Here is a 25815-nt window from a genome sequence, read left to right on the forward strand (position 1 = left end):
GCGTGTAAACACGTGAGGGGAAAAAATGACTCTCACAGGATACAGTGCATAAGTAGCTGAAATTTAAGCTGAAACCCTGCAATTTCCGGATTTATTTATTTATTTAGTTTTACCCAGACTACCTGCATTATCTCTGATTCACGTGCCTTTATTATAGCTCTGGTTTTAAGAGAGCACGTGATCCATCACATAGCAATTATGTGGTATTGTGAATCAGGTTATAATGTGCAAAATTACACTGAGGTTTGAAGCAATGCGCAAAGAGTAAGAGAGACAGTGGACAGGAGAAAAGAGAAAGGGTTACTGGCAGACAATACCTAACCTCATTTCCCATCACCTCTTTACTTAAGTTCCAGTCACTGATTCAGCTTCATTTGCTTTTCATATGATGATTCATATCATTTTGCTATGTGTCAGTATGATAATCACTTAACTTCAACAAATTACAGTTAATATAATATCTCAGGGATTAGCTAAGAAAGACAAACCTCCCCTTCAGAAATTTAACAAATCAACCTCAAAGATGTAGCAGTTTTAGTGATAGAAAAATAACACATATTTCGAGTAACTGTAAGTTTATTAATCATCGATTCATCACAGGAATAGAATAGGAGAAAATCCAAAGAGTACACTAAAAATAGGTTGAGCCACATTATAAGCAATCGTCTACATTTTCCAAACTTTCATGTTTTACATGCAATACAGGATGTGCCGTATACGTGGAATTGATGTCACAGGAGCTTCAAGCTTGTTACAAAGCAAATTTACCTTTGTTTGTTTTTTAATTTTGCAAAACATATGTAGTGGCTACATCACAGAGTCCAAGCGAGCACTTATCACACATGCAAACTGATGTGCCATTTTCTCGCTCAGCCCTGCAGACTCTGATAACCCATTTTTGCATCTACATTTAGTCCCATTTTTAACTTAAGAGAACAGAAAGGAGACCACAAGCACCTCTCTAAGGCTTTTAGAGCTACAGAGCCCACATCTGCAAGATATTTGTCACTTTGTCGCCTAATTTAGGGTGGGGGTTTTTTAATGGTGAAAAGAAACAGAAATAAAGAGTTAAATAGAAACTAAAAAAAATCTTTTCAAAATCATCTAATTTTGGAGTACCTGGACATTTGTGAAAACCTCATTATCAGCTCCCCAAAGTATACACCCACCTATGAATTAGCACAACTAAATTGCAACTTCACTCTGAGAACCTCTCATTAAGCAATCTTCTACGATTTCATATCCGCGCCCTGATTATAGGTTATGTAACAGTTTGAAAGCAGATATAAAAGTGAAAAAACTAAAAAAACATTTATAGCAGAGTTACACAGAGAGAGGTAATCAAAAGGCACATCTAACCTAGGAAGACATCTCCATAGAAGCCCACTCCCCCCCCACTCTTGTCGACCTCGTCGACCAACTCAGGGAAGTGCGCCCCCACACATACATTAACGGCCTCTCGCACTTCTCGTGCCAGCGATCTTGTTTTCTGATCGTGCTCCTTCAGGGCCTCTTGATTGAGCTGCCAACACAAGGGGCCAAAGGTTAGTCAGAGGATTATCAAGAGAATGGGCTGACATTTTCATGATTTCACACATTTTTCTTTTTAGGCAGGTGCTTATCATAATCTTTAGAGAATGATTTTCTGTGCTCGTGCAAGTAAAACTAAAGATCGACCTCAACTGGCTTATACCCAAGTTTGACTGATTGATTGCAAATAAGAGTGAGGGATTTACCAATATGGAAAAAAAGTGGCTCAATATTCAGTAAGTATGTTAAATACAGCTGCATACATTAGCTCACATTCAGTTCTCTTCATTCATCTGTTTTTAAAGCCTCACTTGAATTCCTTCCCCCGCCTCTCGCAATATTGAAAACTCTATCTGCAAGCTAATACTACTAGTGAGACATAAAAACACACTGTCCATCTGGCATTCGCACGTCAGTGTCTAAGCTGTCTTCTCACACCTCTTTTCACAATAATAACTGCCAACATTTCACCAATCCTAAGCAAAGTATTGTCATAAAAAACATTCTGACATCATTTACAGCGGTGGGAGCTTGATGTGTACTTTCTGCATCCCCCAAACTGGATGTGTCACGCCGCAGCATTACGTACATCCACTGAAAGGACAGATGGCCGTGGTTGGCAGTGTGGTTGAAAAACAAAAATTTGGTGGTTGGCTCAGTTTGGATTATAGATGCCTATAAGTCCATCAATGTAGTCAGATTTACACTACATTTGTTTGGACAGAAAAATCCAAAAAACTCTTGGTACAGTGAAGGTAAGGTTTGTGTAAATTCTCTCTGTGATTTTGCAAGTACAGTGTAAAACATTAAATCTCTATCATTATCTTTATCAAGGTCGGGTACTGGTCGACAACCCATTGTAGTTGCATCCACAGGTCAGGGCTGTATTGGCTGCAAAAGCGGGACCAGCACAAAATTAGGCAGACGGTCACAAGGTTATTCCCAATCAGTGTGCGTGACATGGAATAATGGGTGAGTACCCTTGGTTGATGCTAGCTCACACACAAGCGACATGCTCTAATTTTTACTCACTGATGGGCAGACCTACGTAAGAACTTATGCAGCGTTGGGAATAATTTTTTAAAGGACTCTGGAACTGCCAAAGAATGCAAGGACATGTATTTATTTTTTCTGTGACAGTCCCCCAAAAATCAGGTAATAAAGTATAGTCATTTCTAAAGATCAGGAGTCAAGGACCTCTCAGAGTTTCTATTGGTAAACATGACTGTTTTGGCTGTCGTCAGAGGTTTTTACAAATATGCAGATTTAGTGGAAACACGAATAAGGTGTGCAAGTGTAGTTTCATTTTTCTAAGAGAAAAAAAATAAAACCAGTGTGCCCTGGTGTTACTGTGTCAATCAATCAATCAATCAATATTTTATTTCTATAGCACATTTCAAAAGGACAGTGTCCATCAAAGTGCTTCACACAAGGTAGCAAAGCAGATTACATCAAAGGCAACAAAAAAAGTTAAAAACAATTAAAAACAGTTAGAGTTGCACAACTGCAGACACGGTGGAAGGTTAGGTAACTGGGCGCCAAGTTATTTAACATTTTAAAAGTATACAAAAGGATTTTAAATGATACAGTATTTAACAGGGAGACAGTGTAGATTGGCTAGAACTGCGGTGATATGATCATGCCTTCTGGTGCCAGTTAAGTGGCGTGCTGCGTCATTTTGAACTAATTGCAAACGCTGGAGGAGAGAGAATTGGAGGCCCATGTACAGAGAATTGCAATAGTCTAGTCTCGAAGTAATGAAGGCATGGATAAGCTTTTCAAGGTCTTTATGTGGAATATAGGGCTTTGCCTTGGAGATTTGACGTAGCTGGTAAAAACCCGTTTTCTCAACTGAGGCAACTTGTTTGTCTAACTTGAGTGAGCTGTCCAGGACTACTCCAAGATTTCTAACGGTATAAGAGAGATGGCTGGCATAGGACCCCAGTGTATTAGTTAGCTGGTCCAGGGGAATGGGACTGTCAAAAACAATAATTTCCGTTTTAATTGAATTTCTTGTGTGTACCTGATTGGTCAAGGTCTTGATTTCTTCCAGTGTAGCAGCCTGTTTCTTCATCAGAGCCTCTTGCTGCGGACTGTAATCTGAAGACTGTAACAATACAACAAAGCAGAAAACATGTTGCAAGTGGAAAACACTATCGATTTGTGGTTTTGAAGTGTGTGCGAGCAAATGGGAATGTGCATGTGGTATCAAGTTTGCGATAAAGACTGTTAGCGTGTCTATATAAGCAGTTCATCTGCTCATATGTACCCGTGGGATCTATGGATGCAACCTGAGAGAGAGAATCAATACAGTTAAGTCACAGGTTGCACTTGTCGAGTTAGATTACAGATCCCCCAACTGGACTTGTGCATTCAATACTGAGCCTATGCTGATTAAACAAGTGATTGTGTTATAAATATCTGCAGTAATTAATGGGGAAATGTTGATTAAGTAGATCAACACCAGCTGCAATGTGACCCAAATGTGTGGAGGGATGAAAGTGAGGGGGGGATTTCTGCCATCTAAACTGAGTCGATCTGAGAGGAGCAGAGTGAAATAGCTGAGTCTTTAACCCCGATGCATCATGCCTGAATCTTGATGAGCCAACGGAGGAACAAAAGCAAAGCTCAGTGAGTCATCGACCACACATGGATTAGCTTGTAAACAGCTTCTGAGTAATGGACAAGCCTGGCCTATGGTCAGGGCCCGCTGCACTTTACTCACTGGGTGAAAGCGTGTGTAAGTTTGTGTATGCGTGGCCTGCTGTGAGTTAATGTGTGTGCATGTTCAAGCGTGTGTGGGTGTACCTACAGCTGTGTGAAAGAGAAAGGCTTTAGCATGCCTAGGGTATTATTTTTCCATGCTTTCTTCAAATCTTGGCATTCTTAACAATAGGTACACAGCTAAATTATATGTGATCTGGTACTGGTAATGCGTGAGTACATGAAAATTACTAAAAACAGGGATGTTAAGCTCATTTTACACCGTGTGCCTCATAAAGCCTGCGGTTAAGTGGGCCAGACGAGTGAAACTCCCCTTTCTGTCTATGTTCAACTACACATTAGGTCCCTGCAATAGTACAATTTCAATAATACATCTTAGTTTTCTACATGATAGATGTGTAAAATTACAGAGTGGCTATGGTGGAGAGCTTAATTAATAGGAAAAACTGTAAAATTGTGAAAATAAGGTCTTCCTTTAAATTTTTCAGCCTTCCAGTCAAACATAAGGCCCCCTAGGTTTCTGGCTCTGCAGTTTCAAAGCAATGACCTCTTCATCTGTGAACATAGCAAAACTCTAACCGATCCTTCTCCTGTTTGCCTTTTTTGCAGTATAAGCTTCTTTCCTTTCATGTTTATTTTAGTGCTAGGAAGTACAACAGTTGGCACTCTCACATGGTTTGCAGGGTTATCTCCTGCCAGAATGCCAGCGGTTACTAGCCAACAGTGTGTTAGCAAGTATATAGAAAGCCACAGTAAAACTCAACCTTCAAATTTTATTTCCAGAAGTAGAAAATCCTTAAGGTTTTTACCTTGAAAGAGAGCATTTTTCATTACTAAGTTGCATTGCTGCCAGTGTTGTGTTATTTTGTTATTTTTCCAATGTCATTGCTTTTATCTTCCTTTAATAATAATAAAAATAAAAATATATATTTTTTTACAAAGTAACATTCATGATTTGAATGTCACAGCTTTAGCCTGTCTCAGCCAGTGCCCACAGATGTACAGTAAAGCTGCAACTAAGCTAAATATTTAACTTAGCATAAAAGGCTAAATGTTTAGCTTAGCATAAAAAGCTAAATGTTTAACTTAGCATAAAAGGCTAAATGTTTAGCTTAGCATAAAAGGCTAAATGTTTAGCTTAGCATAAAAGGCTAAATGTTTAGCTTAGCATAAAAATCTAAATGTTTAACTTAGCATAAGACAACAACAGATTACAGCGGAAACAGCTAGCAGGTGTTTGTTTAAAGGTAACAAGAAAGGTTACTAGTACAAGCCTGTTATAGTTAACTAAAATGAAACTTAAAACTAGATCTTTAAAAAAATAAAGCTTAGCAAATTAACTAAAATAAAATAACAATATAGGGAAAATGTCCTTTTAGTTTTAGTGTTTGTACATTTGGTGAAATTATTTTTCAAAACTTACCTTATGAAGCTTTTTATTGAGAGTCTGGACATGTATCAGACTTTGAGTCAACTGCTCTAAAAAGTTCTGTTTTTAATGTAATATCTGTTCTGCTTTTCTTACATCTTGCCTCTGACATTTGTCCTCAATACACAAATAATTACAAGAACTGAAACTCAAAATAAACTGAACTAAAACCAAAAAGTCAAAACAAAATAAAAATATAAACTAATTAGAATGACAAAACTAAAAAAAAGTCCAGTTACTGATTAATGTAAATTTGAGAACCTCTGTAAAGTGTTTCCCTCATTTTCCTTTTTCTAGGCTACGGTAACCCTTTTTCTGGTTGTAGTGTTACGTTCAGCTTAGCTTTTAGCAAAAAGATGACCACAAATGTCAAACAGTGCCTTTTATTTTGCACACAAACTAAAAAAAAAGTTTGATTGTGTTAGATCACTTTGAAACAACTTCTGTACTCACGGCAGCATTCGACTGACTCGCTTCATCCAGCATCTCAGTGCTCATTGCCTTTTTCAGCCTGAATGAATAAATTTATCTTTAATTAATCATCTTGTACAAAATGTTAAAAATTCAGATCTTCACTCTCGCTCTCTTAATTCTTTTGTCTTTCTAAAATAAATTGTAACTAACTTAGAGTGATGAATAAAACCTGAATGTCGTGAACTTACTTCGCTTTGTCTGCGGACGAACATTTCATATTGGCTTTTTTCTTGTTTTCTTTGGTTTCGCTGCAGAGCAAGACAAAGGGAACATGTGAGGATCTCAAATCTGACACTGAAAAGTGACCCTATAAACACCCTTTCTCCTTTAATCAAGAGTTGTAGGGCTGTGTGTGTCTTATGTGACCTTATCTTTATAGTGAAAGGAACGCTTGAATGCTGTGTTTTTGTGCCTGAGTGGACAGGTAGATGATCAAGCCTGCCTTTGCTTCCCTACTGCTGTTTAAACACCTGCTGGATAATGGCTGTCCTGAGATAACCATCTGCCAGCTGGGGACTTGGGATGATGCACACACACAGATATAACACCATAAGCCCAGCCAAGGACATTGGAAGACCCGCCTGCTGAGGTGATTCATTCATTATTTGAGGTATTCTCTTTGCTAAATGTCAAATATTTCACCTCAAATGGCACACACACACACACACACACACACACACACACACACACACACACACACACACACAGACTGTCACGGCAAAGTCTGAAGGGGCAGATTGGATGGACTCAGCAAAGCCTTCTGCTCCTTCATGTGCGCATCATGTCCTGAATGTGTTGCATGTGTGCTCACACCTCTCCAGGGTTTTCAGTTCAATGGCGTGCTTCTCCATGGCCATCTCCAACAGTTTGGCTAGTCTCTGTCACAACACAATAAGAAGATGGTGCAGTCACAGTAAGGATGAAGCTCCAACTCATGAGATGTGAATAGCTGTGAGTAACAATGTGAATGAAAATGTTTGCTTCTGTGCAAAAACTGGGGTCAAGCGGATTCTTTATATATAGATTGATTACTATTAGTAACAGCAATCCAGTTGGTGTGTAATTAATAAAGCCTCTGCTTGTCCATGATCCCAAACACACAACGAGGAGAGCCCATAGAGGAAATAGTGACTACATCCTGAATCATGGACATTAATCTGAGGTGAACAGGTAAATATATAACAGAGATTTCAGAGTGAGGAGACTAATGGCTGTAGGGGTGACCAGAGCACACAGAGAAGAGTTTGTCTTTCAGTTGTTACTTTTATAAGCCACTTTGTACTGTAAGGACAGGATGTGAATATCATACCCGTTTGATGCCTTTTAGAAACACTTTACAACAGTAGGAAGGCAACAGCTCCAAACATTAACATTATAGATCTAGTAATAGTGTTAAATGCATAGCATTGTTACCATATAAGCCTACTTCTTTTAACGTTGGAAACAGGCCTCACAGGTATCACCGTGCAAAATAAAAATAATATTTTATTTTTCAAAGCAGATTACGTTTAAATAATATCACCGAACGAGTTCATGATGTCTTATCAGCATCCTGATTTTTACTTAAATTGGGGTAAATCATGTCTTAACTGATTTACACTCACGAGCCACTTTAATCAGCCAATCACATGGCAGCAACTCAGTGCACTAAGGCATGCAGACATGGTCAAAAAAACTTACTGAAGTTCAAACTGAGCATCAGAATGTGGAAAAATGTGATTTAAGTAACTTTAAATATGGAAAGGGTGAGTATTTCGGAAAATGCCGATCTGCCAGTGAGTTTTCTGGGTGGAAATAACTTGATGATGCCAGTGGGCGAAGGAGAATGGCCAGACAGTTTTTAGCTGAAATGAAGGCAATAATAACTCAAATAACGGCTCATCTCAAGCAAGCCATACAGGAGAGCATTTGCAGCCTAAAACTGCACCCGGTGCACTTCTATGAGCTAAGAACAGAAAATGGAGGCTAGAATTTTTATGGGCTCACCAAAATTGAACAACAGAAGATTGGAAAAATGCTGCCTGGTCTAATGACTTTTGATTTCTGCTCAGATATTTGTTGGTTTGTAGCATAAACAACATGAAAACATGGATCCATCCTGACTTGAATGATGCAGTTGAGGCTGCTACTGGTAGTGATGAATGTCTGGGGGATATTTTCTTTGCACACTTGGTGGCTGACAATGTCCATATATGTGACCACAGTGTGATCGGCATGGTTGCCTCCCACGGGATACCGCACAATGTCGCAAAGCTCAGATGATCTCAAACTGGTTATTGGTTGAACATAACAGTGAGGGAGATCATGGATGTGCAGCTGAGACATCTGAAGCTATTGTGTCATGCTATCATGTCAGTATGGATTAAATGTCTTTTTGAATCTATTACAAGACGAAAATATGAAGGCAAAAGGACGTGTGTGCCTTATAAAGTGGTAACTGTATTCATATAATCAAGAGACATACGTGTCATGTTTCTCTGGACTAATGTTTCTGTCCAACTGAGTTAGTATAACCCTGATAGCCAATCTCCTTTATCTCCTAATTCACCGTCTTCCAGCACACATAGAAACGATGGCTTTACAGTATTTAGTGATTATACTTGTCTGGCTCATGTTTGGTATTTGGGCAGGTGGAACACAATAGATTTGATTGGAGTTGAAAACAGCTGCCTGTGTCACGTAGCGAGTAAGCCACTGAACAAACACGGTGTTTTGTGAGTCATAAAACCAAAATAATGAGCAGATAAGATCCTGAAATATTCCATAGAGCTGAGGGGACCTTTCACTTGCAGCAGTAATCATTTGGTTCACTGTTAATTATGACAGTATTGATTAGTGCGCCTTTAAGCACAGTATCTGGCTGCAATGTGTGTAATGTGTTTATTGTCACCTTCAGTGTCACTAACCTCTGTTGCACACTGCTCCTTCTTCTTCTTCATCTGATCATACTGCTCAGCAAACAGTGTTTTTATTTCAGACGTCATTTTTTCCTTCAGCTCCTGCACCCGCTCTGTCTTCCCATTGGACTCAGGGGTGTTGTCACCTCCCCTGGTGAAAAAATAACATGACACAATAAATCAGTATGTGTGGGCAATACAGTTTATTGACTAACAGCCACTGCCCTTCATAGCTGACAACCATGAGCTTCCAGAAAATACTATACAAAATGCTTATTTGGCCTTTAGTAACACTTGGTTTGCTCTGACAGCTCAGTGACAAACACTGCAGACACTCATTTTCTTCATCCTCATCTTAATAGTCAGTGTCAGCTAGAAACGCACATTAACTGTAGCTGTACTCCTCATGTTTCTAAATATAGTCTTATTAATCCAAAAACAGCAACATTATTAGTGAGTCACTATTAATTTGTGGAGATTTGAGCGCTGCTTTGCAGGAAACAGGACTGTCTCCTTCCAGCGGGATAATCAAAAGCTCTTTTGTCAAGCACCCTAGCTAAAATATATAGCTGCAGATTCACTCTGGAAAGCTCTTTGAAAACAAATTTGGGAAGGAAAACATCCCCTTACTCTTTTTTCTTCACTGAAACCTTCTTCTTGAGGGCCTTGAAAGAGTCGGAGTATTTCTGAATCAGATCCTCGCCTTTTTTCTGATACTTCTTTTCTAATTCTTTTATCTCTTTCTCCTGACGCTTGATGACCTTCTGATAGCTCTTGTGCTGTGTCAGTTCTTCAGTAGTCACAGTCGAAGGCTCTGCAGCACAAACACAAAGGGGATTTTTTTTTGTGAAGTCTTCTTACTTTTCAGCACTGGATATGCAATTATAATGAATCTATTCAACAAAAAATAACTCTAAATTGTTCTGTATTATCCTTGTCAGAGCGCTTTTATCCAGAGTGTATTGACAAAAGGAAAACTATGATGAGTGCAGCACATGAAGTGCTGCAGTGTTACCTTCACTGCCCGTCTGCGGCTGAGATGAGTCACCTGATCCTGCAGACTCGGTGGTTGCAACTGTTGGAGAGGGAACGGCCGCAGCAGAAGGCGCTTCAGCAGGTTCTGCAGCTGCACTGGCTTCCTCTTTTTTATCAGATGTAGGTTCGGGGTTTGTGCAAGACTCGGTGCTCGGTTCTTCTTTGGCTTCAGGAGCCGCTTCAGGCTCCGGGCTTGCTTTGGTCTCCTCGGGTGAAGGAGAGGCTTCAGGAAGGGTTTCAGATCTGGAGCTTCCTGTATCTGGTGCTGCATCGGCTGGGGCTTCATCGAGAATTTGAGGGGTCTCTGCCTTGCTTTCTTCCTCCTTTTTAGCTTCTTCTGCACCAGCTGCTGGTGGAGACTGGTCAGTGGCATCAGCGGGCGGTGTAGGTTCGGATGCAGCTTTTTCTAGAGGAGGAAGTGATTAAATGCACCTTCAAATACACCAGCATTGAGACCAATTGTGTGAGCCACAGACAAGCTCAAAATCTTTGCAATGCAAGATCTGAAGTGTCATCCTCTAAAGCTTCATTACCTGCAGCAGGGGCTTCACTTTCTTTAGCTTGGTCTGCGGGAGGCTGGGCTCCAAGAGGCAACTCATAGGGAGACACATAGTCAGAAGATGACTGTGGGGGTAAAAGAAGAAAAGGACAGGAACATAACAATCTAGCAAGTGGTTATATTCCAGGAACTCAATTAGTGTTGTTAGGATTTACTGGAAATCCAAAGGTATTGCTGATGATGTTTTTTCTCTCTTTTTTTACCTGTTTGGGAGGCTTTGTGGTCTTCTCTGTGCCTTTTGTTGGATTAAATAAGGCATCTGTGAAATCTGCAAAACAAACCATTTTAATGAGTGTACAATGATTTATTCTTAAACCAAACATAAGTGTGGGTACGAAGACAAAGAAGAAAACAAAAATGCTTCCAAACTACATTAGTCTTCTCTTCTCTAACTGTCACTCTGGCAACAAGGATTCACTCGCAGCAGAGGTTTTCTTCTTTTGCAAAAACACAAAGTAAAAGGCTAAGCACCCGCAAAGGCAGCAGGGATGTAGTCCTTGACCTCAATGTACACAAAGAGAGCAGGCAGAGTGAGGGGCATGTTGCTCTCACTGCGCAGGCAGATGTGGTGGAAGCCTGCAGGACATGAAAATAAAACCTTGGTGAAATAAAAGCAAGGCAGCAGCTTGCCTGATGCAGAAGCTGGTTAAAACAAGCTGGCAAATGTTCTGAGGCCTAGAGTGATTCATTGCTTTAATTATGTATATTATATGAAGTATGAATTCAAATATTCTCAGCTTCGCTGACCTGACTGGATGGCATCAAGAGGGATGATTCTGTGTCCCACAAATTTGCCATTCTCTTCATGGACAACGATTCTTAAAGATGCCAATTCTGGCAGCAAGATCTAACCATGTAAACAACAACAGATATGTTAGTGACACATCATTTCATTCATTTATTCATCAAGGAGCCAGAATTTCTTGTAATATTTTAAAGTGGTCTTGAGTATGATTTCTCCAGGCTTTCTGAATTTCTTTCAACATTTTTCTTTGGACACCGGCTGCTTTTTAACTCCTTTTCGATCCTGTCCTTGTACCTGGGCATTTTCAGAGGAATGCTTTTGTGTGTATATGTGTTTTTGTTAAGATGCTTAACACTGATGTATAAACCATTCAAGCATAATACAGGTATCTAACTCAAGGTGTGAAAAGGATGGAGGAGGTCAGGAGGGAGGTGCAACATCTGGTAAGCATCTAAATGGCAATGGCTTCATTTTTTTAGCATGACAATGACCCCAAACACACAATAAAACACTATCAGTCTTGTATGGAACGCCAGGACTGCCATAATGAATTAATTAAATACACCATTAAATAATTAATTAAATGTGGCAATAATTAATTAAAATTGGAATTAATTAATTAAATAAATAGTTATGACACATGTAATTAATTAATTATTGACACATTTAATTAATTATTTATGTATTTCACATTTTAATTAATTATTGACACATTTAATTAATTAATTATTGACACATTTAATTAATTATTTATGTATTTCACATTTTAATTAATTATTGACACATTTAATTAATTATTGACACATTTAATTAATTATTTAATGATATATTTATTTATTTCATTTTGGCAGTCCTGACGCCTGGCTCTCGTCATGAAATAATTTTATCTGTCAGCCTCACCCATCAAACTCAGGGGGCGGGGTTAACGCTGCCCATGCAGCTTCTCTAACATTTGATTGGTTGCCGTGCAAAGTAAGTCAAAACAGGTCGATCCTAGATAATCGATTGCTTGTGTAGACTTGGGGCAGCCAGTTATCCCAGAATGCAGATCAAATCACAGGCAGCAATGGTGGTGGTGTAGTTTTAAAATACCCCGTTTTTCTGTCACCAGCTACACTTTTAACAGTGTTTTAGCCGCGAATGTCGCGACGTATGTCTGGTCAGGTTGTCAACATAGAACATGCTTGCAAAAGTGCTCAGATGTTTTCAGAGATTTCACTAGCTCTGCTAACAGTTAGCATGCAGAGTGCACCGAGGGGGTTACGTTAACCGGTTTGTTTACATATTCCACTCTCCGTGTTCCACATGTTGCATTTGCAGATTCTCATTTTCACCGAACGATCGTCTCTTTCCGCCTGGTCTTGTGTCTCTGTGCTTCTGTAACATAAAGAACGAGCTGACATTTTTCTCACGAAACCAGCGATCAGCTCAGCAGACCCTCAGTTTACCTGCATGCATCCTCCTCCTCATCTGTCAGCTGTTTAACACCTGCTGCTAATTCAAGAAACACGCCTACGTTACCTGGTGATAGTCACAGTTTAACTGGGCAGCCGGTGCTCGATATAACGCAATGTCAGCGCATTTTTCTGCACAAGATAAGTAAATATAGTATTTTCCCCGAGCGCAGAGCTGCTGGAGCTTGTTTCCTTACAGAGCACTTTATAGGCGAGCCAGCTTTATCAGCGGCTGATGTCCAATCACCAGCACACAGCTTTGAAACCTCAGCTGAGTTTTAGCTCTCAGTGGTTAAACGCTGGACTTCATTCACTCAGGTTCTGTCTGTCGGGTCACGTTTACTTCGCTGTTTTATTTACAACTGAGCAAATCGGTTTGGCTGAGGTTAAAGTTACGTTTCATAACTGCATAGTTTCACAGACGTTTAATGGTTCACTGGCACATGTGTTAGACTGAACTATCATCTAAATATCATCTGTTTTTTAATAGTTATTCAACTGTATTCTAAGCACCAGCTGTCTGTTAGAATGTGATTTTTTTTTCTCTCTCTGTTGGCAGAGGTATAAAAATGCGCAGGAAAATCTGACATGCATGGCGAACTTCACCGACGATATTTAGGGAGGAATAAACACACATCAAACATAAATGAACCATTTGCCTGTCTCCATAATTGAGAGCATTTTCTCTTCTTATGTCAACACTCTCTCTCTCTCTCTCTCTCTCTCTCTTTTTTTTTTTTTTTTTTTTTTTTTTTTTGCTTTTTCGGTCATGTTATGTTTACCTGTCAAAGGCTTGTTACAAACTATGAAACACATCGTGCAGACTTCTGGATGTTAGAAGAAAACGAATACTGCTCATGAATGAGACTAAAGGCAGGAAGGTGTCCTTTAAAACTAAACATGTTAATAGGACCTCCCTGTTTATATCATAGTTTATGATATAGCACGTGTATTTCAGTAATAGCCTGCTGAGGCCACTATACGTGCTGGCCTCATATCAAATGTGAAGGCAGACTGAGTCTATGTTTGACGTTTTTTATATCTAATCTTCCTTTTCAAACATTTAAACAGCAGCGAGTCTGCAGCTGAGGGAATACAAATTCAAATTGTCGGAACAGGTTTGCTCGTTTCTTGGATTCATTTGGTGATTTATTAAATGTATAACTGTTATTCTAATCTGCTGCTGAGTCTCTTACACTTTTCTTTATGCTGTATATTTTCACGTCTCTGGAATAGTTGGCAGTTAGATAGTCAGCTGGGAAACTTTGTGTTAACTCATGGAGCTGAGGATATCGTGGATATGCTGACCTCGCTGCGTGGTGTACAGAGCGAGGTCAGCATGATTAATATTCACAATAAAAATATTAGCCGAACATCATGAAGTCTGTATGTGTTTCATAGTGTCGAACAACCTTTGTACAGTTAAAGCCAGCAGTTACTACATGACGGAAACACCAACGTTATCTCTTTTATGTGTTTATACACAGGTCACGCTGATTACTGAACAAAAACCCAAAGATCAGATGTTAAACAGATTTATTTGCTCTCTCTCCTCCTTAAACATGTTTTTAATGTTAGTTATAATTCAGAATTGGCGACTGAAACACGTAGGACACATAAGAACATCAGGAAATAAAACATCGATAAATATAACCTCAGTAAAAGAAGTCAGCGGGGGTTACTACAGCTGTGTACCGGGGCCTGCGCTTTGTCGGTGGGATTGCTTGCGTGGCGAGCGGGTCTATCCCACGCTTTGCCGTGAGACTGGGACGACATCTCCGAAATCATCGAAACACTTTTGCAAAGAGGCTGTATCTTGACAAACCGACCAGACACATGAAGATTAAACCACTACATTCTCGGCTAAAAAAATATTAAAACGGTATTTGGTAACACACAAACAGGGTTTTTCAAAGCTCAGTTCTGTTAGCTTTCTGTTGTGTGCTAGAAACAATGGCCACCAGGCCAAAGCAATGGTTTTGACTCGATCAGCGTTAACCCCGCCCCCTGAGTTTGATGGGTGAGGCTGACAGATAAAATTATTTCATGATGAGAGCCAGGCGTCAGGACTGCCAAAATGAAATAAATAAATATATCATTAAATAATTAATTAAATGTGTCAATAATTAATTAAATGTGTCAATAATTAATTAAATGTGTCAATAATTAATTAAAATGTGAAATACATAAATAATTAATTAAATATGTCAATAATTAATTAATTAAATGTGTCAATAATTAATTAAAACGTGAAATACATAAATAATTAATTAAATGTGTCAATAATTAATTAATTACATATATCATAACTATTTATTTAATTAATTAATTCCAATTTTAATTAATTATTGCCACATTTAATTAATTATTTAATGGTGTATTTAATTAATTCATTATGGCAGTCCTGGCGTTCCATAGTCTTGAACCTTCATCCCTACTAAAGCAGTGTGGGATCGTCTTAACAGAGATCGGAACAAAAGGCAGGCAGCATCCAAAGAAGAGTTTTGAATGTCCTTGAAGGAGCCTGAAGAACTATTCCTGTCAAAGAGAGTTCAGGATGTGATGAAGAAAAATGGTGCTCATACCAAATACTGACTTTCAAGCTCATTATAATTGTACAAGCTCTGTTTTTGCCTTCACATCAAAATATGAAGACTGAGGAGTGGCTGAAAATGTTTACATGGTATTTTATTCACCTTCTCAAAAACAAATGGCTCTTCATTCCACACTGGATTAATGGCGTTGGGTGTCGTGGACCACTTGGTGCGGTATTTCTTCTTAGGGTCTCCTGGCAGCCCAATCACTTCCACCTCAACCCCTGTTTTTACATTCTTGTCAGCCAGAAACTGCCCCGAATAGATCTATGGAGACAAGTAGATATGATTGGACGACTTATATATACAAGTCTGGACTTTTGAACAGCTGGACTCCTATATGAAGCAAATTATGTTTTTATTAAGATATCACACAAGGACAACATGGACAAACTTCCCAAAGCCAAAACAGCCATCTGTTATACACATACTGCACTAATTCTTCATGAGTTTCTCTGCATGCAGAATGATGAAAAGATGGAGCTTGAAACTCAATTACTCTGACATTCAGCTTCCACAGATAATAGGAGCCCACACTGATGGTTAAAGAAAGAGACACTCTGTAATAACAGGGTCGTGAACCTGCCTTGATGGTCAGTGTGCTCGCCACAACGGTGTCAATCCTGTCACAGAAAGGGTCAAACTTCTTGTCATTGCGACGCATCACATCGTGCTTGAGGAGGTAGCCCGTTCGGCCATTGAATTCAAACAGGGCCATGTTGAGCTGCATGGGGAAATCTGTAAGTGAGACACAAACAGCCCATTCATGCCACTTGTCTTCAGCTTAAAGGGAGGCAGCGAACAGAGGCCTGTGCAGCACAAAAAGGTGCAACACTGACCTGCTGTGGCGAATAAACAGAATAGATTTTAAATGACTAAAACACACAGTGTCATCAGTGTGTCAGAAAACTGTATTTAAACAGGAACGGTAGACGGTTCCAAACATTCACAAAGGGTATATTTCTGAGCATTTTAAAGTGTGATATCTCCATTTTTACCCATCGTCTGGTAGTTGAGCGCCACCATCTGGCAACCAACGTTCCAAAAAGGTTGGGGATTGTAGTTGGAGGAGTCCATTCTTGTTCCTTTTGGGTAAATCCTGCTCATCTGCCTCTTATTATATCTTAGGTAGACAGTTAGGGAATCATTTATTTATATTTCCGTGTCCCCCCCCCGACCCCAATAAACTGAATGCATAGAATAAATTTGTCGTATACTTAAATGGTTTTCATTTTTGTCGAGCATGACAGCATGTGATGCACTCCTAAAGGATACTCAACAAATTCAACGGCACTCTTGGCGATCATTGCCTCCCCTTTGGTCTCCACAAAAGAAGAGATGGCGTAACTCTTGTTTTTCTCTGTGAAGGGAGAAGAAAATGACACGTTACCAAGGTTACATCGAGTTGTACCTGTTTTGTTTGAATTTAGGTTAAATTTGTTGTTTGCAGACATACTTCTGGCATTTTCAAAGGAGATGAATTTGTTGGGCTGGATGTAGTTGACTATGGATGACATGGCCTCATATGCTGTTACTTCTTGTCCAGCTGTGCCCTGCGGGACGTCAAAAGGAGGTTAACTTATATTTGGACTCTCCTGGCTGGAACAAATGATGTAAAACAAGTATTTACCTCATCTGATGTCTTCATTTTCTCCTCATCCTGTTCCTCTGTGTCTTCTTGCTCCTCATTTTCCTCCACAGTTGCTTCCGGTTCTGGTGAAACACATAAAAACAGTGTCAGTGACACCTGGAAATAAAATCACACGTCTAAATCTGGAGTATAACTGAATTTGCCTTGTGGTTTTTCATTTTCATCTTGATTCTCCGGGGTGGTTGCTGCTGGGTTGGCCTCATCCTGGGAAGTGGCGTTCGGGGCCTGGGCATTCGTAGCTGCGGCTGCGGTCTGGTCAGCGGCTGCTGCGGCAGTTTTCTTATTCTGGGCCGGTTTCTCATGGCTGCCCTTCTTGTTCTTGATGAGGATCTTACCCAGGAGCTCAGACGGGCTGGGGATCTGCTGGCCCGGCTTCAGCTGAATGTTAGAGACACAAACAAGAAGTTTAAACAATGACCAAATCGATTATATTCAGAAAACATCAAACTTATACTCTTACTTTTGTTTCAGAGGGATTTACATCAAAGTTGTTTAATGTTCAAAGTGTCATTGCTAAATTTAATCAACTTAGTCTGTTTTTTGTTTGGCTGTTGAGCATGAAACAAATGTAGTCTGTCATTAAAGGAAAGCTGTTTTGAGTGGAAAGCAATGGCCCTCATTTATTAACATTGCATATGCACAAATACGTGTAATTTAAACACAAAAGTTAAATAAAAAATGAAATGAATGGCTGTTATTGACAGGTTAACTTAAAAAGACATTCACATAGTGGACTATATGGTATAGCCATACTCCTATTACATCTTCCTATTTCTTTGCTATGCAGTTTTTATTTATTATCCTGGGCTGCGTTTTGGAGAGACTGTTTAGTATTTTAATTAACAGTAAAATACAATAAAACTGTTATTATTATTATTATTAATTTATTTACCTTTTTTTATTTTGCCTTTTGCTCAATTTTCAAAAACATACTCCTCCAAATTTTCAGAATTACAATTAAATTTAAAAAAAAAAAGAAAACAAAAAAGAATACAAAATAGTAAATGGAAAGGTGCAGACTTTAACCTTTTTCTTCTACACATAATCAACAATAATAGCTATTATTTTAATAGTAGTAATAGTAGAAGAATTTGTTTTAAAAGCTTGTGTTTAATTTTCCTAAGACAGTCAGGTCATCATGTGATCATATGCATGGCCACAGGGACTGCTTGACCTTCTAAAAGAAAAAAGCATTCAGGCATTTGGATGCATCGAAAACCTGAATGCATCCTCTACATTAATGTTGCATTCACTGACATTACCTCACTTCAATAATTTAGCCCAAATACCATCATGAAAGCTGCCTTTATTGTCTGCACACTGATAAAAAGCCGGATGGTCACTCTCCCATTTAGCTTGTTGCCTTTACTTAAACCTTTTTTAAAAACAAACAAACAAACAAACAAACAAACAAACAAACAAACATAAAATTAACAACATATAAAATAAACATCTTTTTTTTCATACTTCAAAAATTGAGGCCTGGATTCAAACTGTCTGCTGACCTCCTTTCTAAAACACTGGTTTTGTCCCTAATACCATCTAAGATAGTTAAACAGACACAGCCTCAGGAATATAAACACATGCAGGCCTAAGAGGAGCTGACAGACTTTGTTTCTGGGAATCTGAGAGGTTCTTACAGCAGATACAAGACAGAGGACAACAAACACACCAGTGAAACTTGAACTTTGCCATTTATTGCCTTCATGTCGTTGTGATTAAATAGCGAAACTCATCCGAGTCACCCAGCGTAGCATGATAGCATCTAAACTTTATCTGTTATTTTGACAGCTGGCTGTGCTGCAGCAGTGTACTCACTCACAGGGTATTTGTCCAGTGGCTCTGTTAACAGGGCATCACCAAATATGGTTTTGCAGTAGTTGGCCATCTTCTCCTGCTGTTTCACCCTGGAAGAAATCACATTAATGCCTGTTATTATTCGTGATACGTGCATCAGAACAGCAGCATTAATGGCATGTTATGACACGGCTTTATTTAAAGCTCGGCTCTTACGAGTCAACGTGGTTCTCGAAGGAGAGGATAACGGGGTACTGTGAGGTCTTGAAGGCGCTCTCTGCAATAGCCTCTATCACGTCCTGTCAAGTGTCACAAAAAGAGGCCTTTTAGCTGTTATTTTGTAAAAGTGGATTTTTACTTTTGGACTTAAATTTAAAGAAATGAAACTGGCAATAGCATATTAGAAAACTTCAAGAAGTTAATGAGACGCAGAGCAAAAAAGAAACAAGCTCACTAAAATAAAAATTATGAAAACATGAACATTGTGTCAAACTGCAGAGGTGTTTCTTGCAGAGGCTGTGATGTTGCTGAACTGAACCTGCACGTTGTGCCTCGGCCTGGGGCTGTTCATCTCCTGCTGCCCTTATATGGAAGTGTTGAGTGTAAGAGAATGGCCTATCAGTGTGTTTGTGTGTTACTGTGTACTTACACTTTCGTGTTTCGAATGTTCTCTTCAGCATGAATTAAAGATAAGTGTGAGCAGCTTTTTGGTGTGCAAGAAGCTTAGATGTTGCACATTCAAGATGTGCTGGCAGGAAAATGGTGACGGTCATTTACTTGGACTCAGCCGTCGCTTTCTGATCACAATTTTTAACACCAAAAAAATAATACTAGAAATTTGAATTTTAAATTTGTTTATCGTTACCATTCTTTCCTTTCTGTAAAGGCTGCAAAATATTAGAGTGGACCCTTTACGTTTTTCCTTATCTTCTATACTATATAGAAGACAAGAAAAGATAATAATGTAGGTGTACTTAACTACATCAGCTCTATGCACTGGTGGATGGTCATTAGTTGTGGCCAAAAAATTCCAGTAACCCCAAAACTAACATTTCAGCACGACATTAAAAAGGTGGGAATATTCCTAATATGGTAATGTGAACAGTTGCAGAGGAAAAATTTCAAATACTTGGAGGGTGGGAGACTGAGGGCACATGAGTATGTTCAACAACCTTGAACAGGATCTCAGTGGTCATGGTGAAGCCGTGAGTAATGATGGGCTCTTCATCTGGAGGTTTACCCTTCCAGCAGTCCAGCTCCAGGCAGCGGCAGCCGGCGAGCAGACACTGGCGGTACATCTCTGGGGAGGACACGCCCGAGAACTGACCAGCTGCACAGGGAGAGAAAAATGAAAAATAAGGCACATTGTTAAGCAGCATCTTAAAGAAATCATATCCATTTCTCTTTTTTTTCTGACCTGTTAGGTATGTGTTGTGTGACGACTTGACGAAGTAGTGAGGTATGGGTTGGGTCATGTCTTGAGACTTGGCCAGACTGTCTTGCATGACCACTGATGTCTCTGGACCCATCAAGTAGAATAAAAGACCTTCTGGAGAAATCAAACCTGGAGATGGGAACAAGAGACCATTTGAAGCAAAAACATAAGGAGGGTGATTGTGCCCATTATTCCATCCTCAGCATAGCAAAGTGACCACCGCTGAATCTCACCTCTGTTAGAATTATTGGACAGGGGCTCATACTTGTCAATCAGTGCCTTGATCTGATCTTGCCGGAGACGCGGAAACAGTTCCTCATTCAGCCGAGAGTCTCTCTGCTTCTCGTTGAGGAACTTGGTGAAATTCTCCTTCGTCATGGTGGGTTTGGTGGAGCTGGAGGGCGGGGCACAGCGAGACAATCACATCTTGGACTTGCACTTACTTCAGGCTGCAGTGTTTTGCCTGAATATTATTACCTTTGTTTCTGATATTCTTTATTACTTGCTGTATGGGTTTGGATACATGCGTGCGTATGTGCAACTAATTTATGCAACTTATGATTGCACTGCTGTCCTTCTTGGCCAGGACACTCTCTTAAAACAGATTTTTTTCATGATTAAATACAAGTAAATAAATAAATAAAAGCATCAGCGATGCCCATAAGGTTCCTCATCCCCATCACGGCCAATTTCCTGCCATTTTAGCTCAGGCAAGGCTGCTGAGGCACGAGCTGGAGCACAGACTGGCAGTGCAAGACCAGCATATTACATGAGGCACCTCTAACTTTAGTTTGTCAAACTAGGACAATTTTTTGCTTCATACATTTTGAACAGACAATGACATCATTTTTGAAACGAGTAGATTTAAACACCAGATGAAGAAGGTTTACCACTAACCATTAAATTTATTATTATTTATTTATTTTTTGCTTGACAATTTGTGGAAGTTTCAAAACGTAAATGCAATAACAAACTAATTATGAATAAAGCATAACTACAGCTACAGTAGGTGTGTGATATTCAGGCTGTACAATGATCAGTTAAGGACACTTCTACAGGTTACTCACTAGGAAGTGAAGATCTCATAGATCTCAGGCCGAGGACAGAGGTGTGTCATAAAGCTCCTGAAGGCAGTCTCAGTGAAAACATCAGGCTTAATGGTGTCATACTGAAGAACAAAACAAAATGTGCAGACGGGTTGTCAGAAAACCGCAAACTGTTTTCATTAAGTTAGATAAGAATAACGTCCAAATTTAAAATGTATTTCCACTCGAAAGGAGATTTATTTTCTGACCTTTCCTTTGGGGAGCTGTGCTGCTGCCAAAGCACTTTCTACCCTCTTTTTATCCGCAGGGAACATCTTGTAAATACTGAAAAAACATAGTGAACAACTGAGTAGGAAACACAGGTATCTGCTGAACAAATGAACCAGTATGTGGTTGTCCTGAAACTTACTGTTTCACTGGGATCTTCCCATCTTTGTTGGTCTGAAGAGAAAGCCGGACATATCTAAGATTTAATAGTATTTCCATTAGAATTCCCAGAGCACGTGTTATCCAGCGCATGATGTGATTGCATGGTATTATGTTCCCTCATCATCTAGAAGCTGTAGATTACGTGATGATGTTCACTTACATTTTATCCAGGAAGACCTGCCTGCACGCGTTGTTTCTTGCAGCGTTGTAGGTGATCGCAAGAATGTCGTCCGCCCAGTTCTAATGTGCATTTTTTTTTAATTCACAAAAATAAACAGAGGTGCTGCATGAAATTCGGTGTCTGCATGAGTTTGGCTTAAAAGGTCATAAGCGTCTATGCACAAGCTCACCACTAGAGGGTGTTGATGCAGAGTTAGGTTAGGAGATGAGAGCAGTGAATGTTGTATTTGAACAAAGCACTATTGAGATTTCATTACAGCAGATTAAATCTGGATGTTGGAGTCACAGAGTCTAATTTAGACTGAAAGGGAGGGGTCGGAGGGGTTGGGAGGGAGAAGAAGCAAAGGCTCCAGTGGTATAAGGGCTAGAGGCCTTTGGCTGTGTTTGAACAGTCAAAGGGGAACAGCTACTACACAGATACAGCGGTTTATTACCTGTGTCACTTTTTCCTTTGAGGCAAAGAAGTTATGATAGGTCAGGTTCACCGTGTCTGGACCCGAGACGATAGTCAGGGTTTTGGCGAGATGGTTGCTGTCCGGGAAATCCAAATTAAACACATTTCGGACCTTTGGGTGCTGTGGACAAATAAAATGTATTATTTCATGTTTTAGCTGACTAAACAAATCTAAATCTGCAGCACTTTGCTGTCTGCACAGATTGGACACCTGAAAGGTGCTTCGACACATGCAAATATGCTGACCAGCATATGCAAACATATGCACAACACACTGAGAGTCGCGCACTTGCTTATATATACGCACACACAAGGCGGTCATGAAGAGCACAAGCACACATGTGCTGCCTTCCTGTGTATGATGCTTTACAATCACCTCTCTATGCACGCCTGACGTCAGCATTGGAGCAGCTTTCCCAAAAAGTCCTAAGGGACCAAAAGATGAGGATGTGCTTTCAGCAGCACCCCATCTGTGATGATGCATTCTCCCTAAGGAGAACAGATTTTTCAGATTTCCCTCCCGTAAGGGATGATGACAGCTGCATAATGCAGCTCTCTGCGGAGGCCAGCGAGGAGTGGGAAAAGAGACGAAACTACAGCTGACAGCTTTGGAGCTCACTCGAAACTCGCTCACAGAAATCTCCCGCCATGACTCAGCCTGTCGTAGGGTGTGTGTTTATGTTTGTTTGCGTGCCAGTGCATCTGTGTGTTTCTGTGGAGGAGTAGCCTGGGTTCATGCGTCCACGGCGCTTTTTTTTCTCTCTTTGCAATGCAAATATGTCTGTCAATATTAATGGACAAACAAAGGACTCGACAGATATATTTGCATGCTTGGAGAGATTCCTCCACACAGAGCACAATCATTAAGCTCAATTAAATCAAAGTGAACGCCACAAATTAAATAATACAAATGGACTTACTTTGGGAAGTTTTGCATATTTTCCTGTTCTGGTATCTCTGATGGTAGCAACATCCAGGAATGTTGTCTCCTAGAAACAAGAGACAAGAAATCATCGTGGATACTAAATTCAACGTGTAGGCACCATTCCAGATATGGATTAGATACAACTCACCCTTTAGCAAAGTAGAAAAAAAAACACGTTGCCCATCAGTAAAATAAGTGAGTTAATAAACAAGCTATTTAAGGCTGGGAATATTGTAGGGCTGTTTTAACCTATAAATGAGTAAATAAATGCCAAGTTCATTCTGATATTTTTACAAAGTAGGGATAGCTTGTTGTTTCCTGTTCACTTTCAACAGACAATACATCTGTAATAGCAGCAGTGATGGGGTGGTCATGAAACATGGTTACTTAACAATATTGTGTGTTGATCATGAGGAGGGTCAGCGTGCCAGAGGTAGATATTACATTTTTCTTCTGTTATTACCCGTAAACAAATTAGATGGTTTTTGGGGAAACTGTGACATTTAGCTAAGCATGTTTCCCAGTATTATAGCTAATACTGGTGTAATTACAGAATTATTACTTGGTAATAACTAAATCTCTGTTATTATTGATCCGCAAAGTGCTACTTAAGGATTTTTGTTTGTTTGTTGAATGTATTCTCTTATTTCTTATATTTTATATTATATTTTCCTGACTCTATTTATTTTTTTCCTTTTTCCATTTTGTTTTGTTTTCATCTGAGGCGCATCATCAGGGGGAACATTTGAGAAGCTATTATGAAAGATATCACAAGACAAAGTGAAGAACATGTAGACATCACAGTCACAATAACAATATGATTTCCTATATCACTGCCTCCTGCTTTTAGTTGTGGTGACCAGTATGACCAAATTAAGAAAAAGAAAGCAAAGACATTTCTTTTATATTATTTAGTTTTTTGAGCACCTGTAATTTTTTCAGCCAACATTTGCTTTTTACACCTATTTTATCTTAAAATTTAGTTTTGGTTAACTGTGGTAGCACATTTAAAGAAGACCTTGCCTGTTTAGTGAGAAGAGAAAGAGAGATGAAGAGTAAACACAGCTAGACACCTTCATTGAGTGCATCACAGTCCAGCTGCACAGCACAGTAGGACAGTGAGCCCACATCAGCACTGATCGATAATCTATACAGACTGCTGAGGCCAGAAGGTGGTGAATGATGCGCTTACATATCTCACACCTTTAGCAGATCCTAATCACATATATTTTACCCACACATCAGAATGCTGCTGGCTTTTCCCCACCTTGCTTTGGTTAATCCAGTAGACGAAAAACCCTTTTGGATCCATCTTCATGGTGACAGGAACGGTTTTGGTTGAGTCCTTGATAGAGACAAATTTATTCAGTACTTCTTGTATCGAGCTGATTGACAACAGTAGTCATCTAAGGGTAGTGTGCATCATAAGATGAAGACCGTACAACATTATAGAGGAATAATCTTTGACGTGGTTCTGGTAATTGTTTGAGATGGAACCCGTGAAACAGAGATGCTTTTTGGCGATGTGCCGATACTGAACCTGATATTTAAACTGCATTTGTAGCTATATTTAAGTTATTAGATAAGAAATTAATGATTAGTGTTTTAAAAACAGATGAAAACCATGTAATTTCACAGAGAAGGCTGTATTGCTCACAGGAGAATGAAAATAAGCAACACTTACTGATGTATATTTAAACTCCTAATCACTCTGGTTAATATTCAAGAATCAACAGCTTAATTTTTTTCAATATTCACTCACCTCTGACCACTTGGTAAACCTTTCTCCTTTGACCAGGTAGTCTTTGATCTCTGGAGGATCCAGAAAGTATCTTTTCTTATTCATTTTGTCCTTCTAGAGTGGACTTTGTTTCAGTTAAATAGCCTATTATTGCTAAAATATATCCACTATCTGATTCTCCACCATGGTCAGAACTATTAACCAGCTTATTCCAACACTAGCAACCAAAAGATGCACTAAACTGGAACTCTGCTGACCTGCCTGTGTCCAGGACGCACCCAAGAAAATATGCATTGCAAATTAAGATGAAAAAAAAGAAAAGAAAAAAACAGGACTGAAGGTTAATCTGTTGCCCATAAAATTACAGTTTATATATGTAAGATAAAGGTTACATAAGTATATGATTCTAACTGTCATTCACTTAAAGTAAAAGCATTCACGTGTTTATAAAATAAAAAGATAAAATAATAAAAGGCAGAAATTAGATATTTAAAACTCTTTTTTTAACATCCAGCTCCCCCATTAACTGTTGCTGTGACAACAATAACTGAAATTGCTTTTTACTGAGGAAATAGTTCCTTTAAAAAGTGATAACAGGGTAATCCTCTGGGTTCTAAAAAGTGACAAAGTTTTTAAGCCCCAAATGAATTCATAAGTGGCATAATGGCAAGACACAACTGGAGATAACGAGGATTTGCTTTTCTTTTAGCTTCCAT

General features: G+C 39.3%; 1 protein-coding gene across 1 annotated transcript; it reads right to left on the reverse strand.

Moving 5' to 3' along the window:
- Positions 1-574: 574 nt before the first annotated feature.
- plcb2 (phospholipase C, beta 2) lies at positions 575-25614 on the reverse strand. Its single transcript, XM_086275116.1, has 32 exons — positions 25121-25614; positions 24626-24703; positions 23354-23422; positions 22414-22554; positions 21960-22039; positions 21780-21833; positions 21619-21694; positions 21392-21492; positions 20558-20718; positions 20307-20453; positions 20062-20219; positions 19106-19188; positions 18915-18999; positions 17236-17470; positions 17072-17154; positions 16898-16994; positions 16717-16801; positions 16440-16564; positions 16028-16179; positions 15544-15708; positions 11396-11495; positions 11120-11224; positions 10852-10916; positions 10623-10713; positions 10070-10495; positions 9685-9868; positions 9064-9205; positions 6971-7035; positions 6346-6405; positions 6137-6194; positions 3554-3637; positions 575-1522 (listed from the first exon to the last, which is right to left on the reverse strand). The coding sequence occupies exons 1-32, from the start codon at positions 25202-25204 to the stop codon at positions 1355-1357; spliced, it is 3807 nt and encodes a 1268-aa protein (XP_086131242.1). The 5' UTR covers positions 25205-25614; the 3' UTR covers positions 575-1354.
- Positions 25615-25815: the final 201 nt, after the last annotated feature.

Source organism: Aulonocara sp. 'chitande type north' Nkhata Bay, linkage group LG19 (assembly GCF_057382095.1).
Source record: "Aulonocara sp. 'chitande type north' Nkhata Bay isolate Kocher_YH1m ecotype deep benthic linkage group LG19, A_spYH_male_GT1.1, whole genome shotgun sequence".
NCBI classification, from domain to species: Eukaryota; Metazoa; Chordata; class Actinopteri; order Cichliformes; family Cichlidae; genus Aulonocara; species Aulonocara sp. 'chitande type north' Nkhata Bay.

Bases quoted from the DNA above. Each gene is read 5' to 3' on its own strand.
- plcb2 (XM_086275116.1), bottom strand. From the start codon at position 25,204: ATGAATAAGAAAAGATACTTTCTGGATCCTCCAGAGATCAAAGACTAC. The intron at 17,471-18,914 runs GTGAGTGAGTAC...TCTAACATTCAG, and splicing joins AGCCACTGGACAAATACCCT to CTGAAGCCGGGCCAGCAGAT. The intron at 9,869-10,069 runs GTAACACTGCAG...TTTGTGCTGCAG, and splicing joins GCCGCAGACGGGCAGTGAAG to AGCCTTCGACTGTGACTACT.